The 7,198-nt window shown below is 33.9% G+C and overlaps 2 protein-coding genes across 2 annotated transcripts; one reads left to right on the top strand and one right to left on the bottom strand.

The window, feature by feature from the left end:
- The first annotated feature begins 343 nt into the window (after positions 1–343).
- LOC145639705 (protein CURVATURE THYLAKOID 1B, chloroplastic-like) lies at positions 344–2,798 on the top strand. The gene is made up of 6 exons (XM_081691024.1): positions 344–733; positions 1,387–1,544; positions 1,647–1,733; positions 2,179–2,241; positions 2,353–2,390; positions 2,474–2,798. The coding sequence occupies exons 1-6, from the start codon at positions 562–564 to the stop codon at positions 2,529–2,531; spliced, it is 576 nt and encodes a 191-aa protein (XP_081547150.1). The 5' UTR covers positions 344–561; the 3' UTR covers positions 2,532–2,798.
- A 198-nt stretch (positions 2,799–2,996) lies between these two features.
- Positions 2,997–6,480, bottom strand: LOC145639704 (O-methyltransferase 16-like). The gene is made up of 4 exons (XM_081691023.1): positions 5,936–6,480; positions 3,879–4,189; positions 3,540–3,604; positions 2,997–3,444 (listed from the first exon to the last, which is right to left on the bottom strand). The coding sequence occupies exons 1-4, from the start codon at positions 6,403–6,405 to the stop codon at positions 3,148–3,150; spliced, it is 1,143 nt and encodes a 380-aa protein (XP_081547149.1). The 5' UTR covers positions 6,406–6,480; the 3' UTR covers positions 2,997–3,147.
- Between the last annotated feature and the right edge of the window lie 718 nt (positions 6,481–7,198).

The raw sequence follows: 7,198 nt of genomic DNA on the forward strand, positions 1-7,198 counted from the left end.
CTTAATAAAGATGATCGACACAAACTAGCTATTGAGATAGTATTTCATAAAAAAATTTCAATTATGGCAAATTAAATGACTTCTAACATCTTAGCACTAAAATCCACCAAAAAAAAAAAAAGCATAAACCTTAAATAGATGGAGACATTAATTCATTAAGTGTAGCACAAAATCTTCGAAGGTGTATTCAGCCAATTACAAGTGTCCAACTGTAAACTACTTACCAGATTATGCACCATAAATCTCCTATCCAAAAATCCATGTCAGCATTATCCAGATTACTACTTTGCCATTTGAGTGGCTCTCTACCATTCTTTGTATTGTAAACAAAATGCATCTCCACCTTTCACTCTAAAAATCATCAAACACTAATTTTTAACACCAGACACTTTAGATTTTTGATGGAAATTTAATCAACACTATTAATATTCATTTGTTTTCTTCCTTCCACATTTTCCCACTTATTAACACTACTTTGTGTGGCCTAACATTACATAAGATTTTTAAAAATTTATTTCTATTAGTAAGTTACAAGGTGTAGGAGTGTATAATTAGTTAAAAATGGCAACCTCCACAACCAATGCACTCTCACTTTCTTCTTCCTCCGCCCTTGTTGACGCTAAGGCCACTCATCGCCAATCGGCTTCCGCCTCGCCGCAATGCGTATCCCTTCCTACCCTCCCTCCGCTGCCTGTCCACTCCCAAAACCGCATCTCCAAGACTACTTCTTACTGTATGTCACTCCTTTTTTTGTTTTTTAATCAATTTTACTAGTTTGAACATTTTCTTATATCATTATATATGTACATACTTCATTAGTGTCTAGTGGCACGGTAACATTAACAATTGTACAAACTACAGTAGTAGCATATCACTAGATTATAATTGCCAGTTGTTTTATTTGTGTCCTGCATACTCTCTAAATAGTTTGCTATAATTGTTAAAATTTTCAAACGCATTCAAACAATTGGTACAACAACATTAACAAAGCCTTAATCCTAGAATGATAGCCGATTAAAACATGGGAACCAATCGCCTTACCTAACTACTTAGTGAAAGCAAGCAAGTACAGGACACATGGTTGATCATGAGTACTATTCATTATTTGGACTTAAGGTATCTGACCTAACCTATATGATTATGTTAGAGATAGGATATATCAGACCATCAGCTTAAGCTTTTGGTTGAGCTGGTCTTCTAACAGATTAAGTGACTTATGTTTGAGAATAAGAATGATCACTTATTTAACACAGTATTAACAAGTTGTACCCTTCTTTTCCTGGCTAGAAATTAGGCATTTGACCTTTTTTAATTTACTTTTACATACATTTGGTGTCTTAGATTATACAACGAATATCAATGAAATATATATTGGTGTAAATATAGGCCGAAAGATTGCTAGGAATGTTGTTGCCATGGCAACTGGGGACGCGCCAGCAGCAGCAGTAGCACCCGCAGCAGTAACCCCAACAACATCGACTGCTGAAGAAGAAGTTCCTGCAGCAGTTGACACAACAGAGCTTTTGAAAACTATCCAAAATGCTGTATGATTTTTAATTCTCTTTTATTCTATTCAATTATAATTAATATGATTTTACAAGTAGTAACATTTGCAATACATTTTATGGGTGCATGAATTGTTACAGTGGGACAAAGTTGAAGACAAGTATGCAGTGAGCTCACTAGCTGTAGCTGGTGGTGTTGCTCTCTGGGGTTCTGCTGGCATGATCTCTGTGAGTCATTTCTATCTCTACTCATTTATCGAAAGAGTGATTTGTTGCTCGGCTTGAACCTGTATAGTGTATACGAAGTATTTTAGTGGTGCGACCAACTAATCTTCAGTGACTTGTTATATGATTGAGAGGTGACTAGCTAATATATGTTGAGATACGACTTATTATGTTACAATGAATATTTATAACTTAGACTCGAACTGGATGATACTAGGTGCACCCATGGCTAACTAGGGTATTAAAAAACAAGATGGAAAAAGTATTAGAATGATCCATTTGTTATGAAGCTTTTTTTTATTACTGAAAGGTCTGAAACTATGTTTTAAGTCATTTTTGGTATGAATGCATGAAATAAGTGTAATGACTGACTACATTCTTAGTTAATATGGAATAATAGTACTATAAAACATACTAACAGATGGGTAAATAACTTGCTATTTTGCAGGCAATTGACAGACTTCCTTTGTTCCCTGGCATTTTTGAGCTTGTAGGCATTGGTTACACTGGGGTACTCTCAAAATTCATCAATTAATTACTTTCATATGATTACAATGTTATTATTATACTAAAATCATGTTAATTCTAAATTGAGCATTTTATTTTTTGTATAATTATGCAGTGGTTTGCATACCGGAATTTAGTCTTCAAGCCTGACCGGTAAATTTCTGTTTAGATCAAATTATATTAGCACTCCTACAATCTTGTACCAATCGTATTCAATCATTTACACTATGTTTCAGGGAAGCTTTGCTACAACAAATCAAGAACGCATACAAGGAAATAATTGGAAGTAGCTAAAAGAATATCAACAAGAAGAAAAGTTAGCAGGAAATTTGGGGATGTATGCCCAAGAGAGTTGAACAGAGATTCTGCAATTTTTTTTTTGCATTTGAAATGGAAAATCCTACTACTCTTTTGTACTCATATTCCTCTAACATTAAGTAAACTCTTGTAATTTACCCTCTCTCGCTCCCTCGGATCATAAGACACACGCACTCTTGTACCTATATTCTTCTTAAACCCTTTGCTTTGAGCATCACATAATACCAATAATATTCCATGCTATTTTCTTGAGTAATGAATGGATCATGATTTTACAAAGTTTATTTCGCCAACTTCATGCCTTTTACCATTTTATTGATATGTATCATGGGAACACAAATACAACCTAGATTGAGCACTCAAGCAGTGGCGGAGCTAGATAAGTTATACACTTATACCAACCCATGATACAATTACAAAAACCTTGAATAAGAGAATCACTAAAAAACACAAATGCTCTTAAATTATATAGATTCTATGATCCTCAAACACTTACACTTTCCATTATCTCATTGCATTAATAAGAAATGCTTACATACTTGATATTATTATCCTTTTTTTTTTTTGTTAAATTCCAATCAGATTTCTGAAATCATTTGTGAAATTCCATAACCCAAAAGTTAGAGACATAACAAACAAACTTGACACCAGCAAAACCAGTTGCCTTAGCAAGGGCCTCAAACTCTCTCCTAGTCCTCTCTTTTCCTCCTGGATTCTGTGTCATCATGCTTACATCCAACTGGCTAATGGCTCTTGCTAGGGCTGTCGTCTCTGGCTCATCCGTGATGTTTGTCTCCACGACGATGACCTTACCATTGTCCGGCAAGGCCTTGTGGCAGTTCTTCAACAACGTTAGGCAACGGTCATCACTCCAGTCATGCAAGATCCACTGTAACATAGATTACAATTTTACTTATCCATTGGAAATAATACATAAACCTAATGTATGTAACAAATGAATGTGACAACAAATTTATTATTTACCTTCATGAAGATTGCATCTCCCTTAGGAACACTTTCAAACATATCTCCACCAACATGCTCTATACCTGAAAATTAAAGATAATTAAAAATTGAGTCAATGTTTCAAGTGTATTACCCTAAAAATAGATTAATGATATCATTGAAATTTTATTTAAAATGTCCCTTGAAAACTTTCCCTACCACCCCGCCTTATTTAATTCGATCGAACATAGTACCTCAATTTTTTTTAGTTGCAACAAAGGGATATTATTTATGAAACATTAAAGAACTGGACTAATCTAAACATATACAAAGTAAATAAGTTAAGATTTTACACTAGTTTATATGTAATTTCCTTACCAGGCAACGAAGGGGCATGTTCGATAACATGAGGTAAATCGAAGTTGATACCCTTAGTAGAGGGATATTTAGATGTAATGGCATGAATACTATGGCCAAGACCTCCACCAACATCAACAAGTTGTTGGATGTTTTCAAAGCCCTTGTACTTGTCAAGTATTAGCTTGATGGTATATGTTGTTTGATCATACATTGCTTTGTTGAAAATGTCATTAAACTTTGGATCCACACTTGGGTATTCAAATGCATGCATTCCATGTACCTTGTTGAATGGGATCCCTCCTTCTAACACCGTCTCTTTCAATTTACTCCTACAAAAATTACCAAAAAAAGGTTTAAATTAATGTTAAATAACGTGATCCTAATATTACCTATACTAAAGGCGAAACCAGAAATGACACTTGTCATAACCTGGTTAAAATTTTTCCCTCCAAATATTTATTTTTTTTTCAAAGCTTCTTAGAGAAGTATTTAATTTAATACTTACTTTACAATAATATTTCTTTTCTATCTGGCAAGTAAATTCATTTTTACGCATTCAACAAAGATTTATTTATTTATTTATTTTATGACGGGAACAAAGTCATAATATACAATAATGTAATCTTATCTATAACTTTGTAATGTAATCCATAGTTATTTTTATTAGTCGTGCATGCATTTCTTCCTTCGTTTTCTTTAATGATTTAAAAAAATTGTAATTATAGAACTTTCATCCTATTTTGCAATTTTATATTATTTTTTAATAGTAAAATAATTGTATTAATGTATTAAACTAATGATAAATATTGAAATTACCGTGCATGACACGGGATCTAACCTAGTGATTGACTATGTATAAAAAGCGAAAAGCAAAAATGTTTATTAAGCATTCAAAAACATTAAGCAACCATTATCATTTACTAGTAGGCAAGTAGCATGTTTTTTATTAAACGATAAGATTGTTTAATCTAGACAACTCACAGGCTTAACAGTTATAGGTCTGTTTACATTTATTGAACTCAACTAAACTTAACTTATTGGAGCTGAACTGAACTAAGCTGAGCTAAACTGAACCGAACTTAATTTATTGAAGCTGAACTGATTAAAGTTGCTGAACTGAACTAAACTAAAGTGAAATGAAATTAAGCTGAAGTGAACAGACCCTATGTATAATTTTTTTTTACAAAAATAATTTAGTGATAGCAGCGTGTTTGGAACGTCTTTTTGAATGGGAAAAAAAAAATACATTAGTCCTATAATTTTCTAATTGGTATCCACAATTATTAGAGGGGAAATTGGAAAAGACATATGGAAGAAATTGATCAAGTGGTTATGTTAGACGACAAGGACTTATCTTTCGCAGTCGTTTGGACAATTAGGCCATTAATTGGAAGTGTGTAATACTATTCTTAGTCCTACTACAGTACTACTACTAGTACTAAATTACTCACTATTAGTGGATTTATTTGAATGTTTGTGAGATGATTAAGAAGGCTGACTGACTTAATTGTATTATTGGTTAATTACGTACTACGCGTGTTGTGGATTGATGACCAACTTATCTTATAATTAATTACTTTCTACTTTCCTGCTTACTCCACTATCTCTGGATCTTTTTGCTTAAAAGAGCACCTAATCATCATTTTTTTTAGTGTGTTACGGAGTATTTCAATTATTCCTTAAATGACATACACATTTATTTATTCAAGTATGTCAATGTATGGAGTATTTTTAATTATCATGTAAAATTTATTGTTAATATGTATATATATATATATATATATATATATATATATATATATATATATATATATATATATATGTATTTTGAAGATATAATTACAAAAGACTATTAAAGAAAATTGTGAAATAGTTTCAAAACTCAAAATATTTCAATTAAAAATTAATAGAAGCATCATCACAACAGCTATCTCATAATGAAAATTGTCTAATCTTAATTTGATATAGTTTGTGCTAAGAAAATTGAATAAAAATAAAGTCACGCAAATCATGCAAAATGAATGGCATGCATATAATGTAAGTGGTCCATATTAAGAGTATGCAATAGAACTAACCAGCTTTGAAGGAAGACCTTGTCAATAACTAAGTTCAACATAGGTGCCAATGACACCCCATCTTGATCAGGCACAAAGAACTTAGTCACAGGCGCGGGACCATACCGCCTTTGGACCCCACCATCCGCGGTGGGCACGGCCGTGCAACTAACCACAGAGTAAGTGGCTAGGACCCTCAACATCCGATCTAACATGGTTGGAGCTTCAGGATTTGTGGCCTTGATCTTGGATGCCAACTCGGCGGGTGATAGCCTGCTAGAGCACGCCTCATCCTGGATGATCTGGAGCACCCCCAAGTCAATGGTGGCATTCAAGACCATGGGAAGGACACATGAGTTTAGAATTTGAGCGGCGTAAGCGTAGGACTCTTCATCCTCTTTCGCTTCGTGGTTCGAGTGGTCACCGTTTAGGGACCCGTTGGTAAGAGTAGTGTACATATTTTTGGTTTGCCCGTTGAGTTCGTTAGCCATCTTTAATTTTTGTGTTGGAAAATCCACTTGTAAGTAAGTGTATATGTTTGTTTTGTGGAATTGAATATTGGTGTAAGGAATATTAGGAGGAATTATGGAGTATTTATAGTGCTACTCCAATTGGTCGATCAATAAGACTTTATAAAGTAGTCTAGCCAATTATTAAGGCAGACATGTTAGTTGTCACTACTTAATGTTAGTTGTCACTTATTGTCACCACTTGATGTTAGTGCAGTACTCCGCATTTGACATGGTAGTGGGTTGGTAAGTAAAGGTTGATCGTCCAAGGAAATTTCCCTTTTACCTTTTTGATGTACATGAGAGTTGAATTGTCAATCGGGTGGTTCGGGTCGGACCACTTCGGGTCGCCGATCATTTAGATTGGGTCATTTTGGGCCATGAATTTGGGTCATTGGTTATTCAGGTCAGGTCATTTCGGGTCACGGGCTCAAGAAATGCTCAACCCTAACTCAAAGTTTTAGATTCGGGCAAATTCAACGGATTTAGAACAACTTAATCAATAAACTAGATATTAATTTTCTAATAAATGTTAATTTTAAAAAAGAAACCCATAAAATCGAGTCGGCGGGTCGGGTTTTACTCGTAAATTTACGGGTTAAATAAAATCGGGTTATGAGTAAATAAAATTTGTTCAAGACCCACATAAACGGGAGTCGGGCCAAAAATTGACAGGTCCACGTGAAAGGCGGCATAAAAATTAAACATCCGTCCTTCAAAAAAAAAAACAACTATTTTTGACAATTTAGAATAGCGTCTTTGACTTTCATATGGC

Source organism: Chenopodium album, chromosome 7 (genome assembly GCF_948465745.1).
Source record: "Chenopodium album chromosome 7, dcCheAlbu1.1, whole genome shotgun sequence".
NCBI lineage: Eukaryota > Viridiplantae > Streptophyta > Magnoliopsida > Caryophyllales > Amaranthaceae > Chenopodium > Chenopodium album.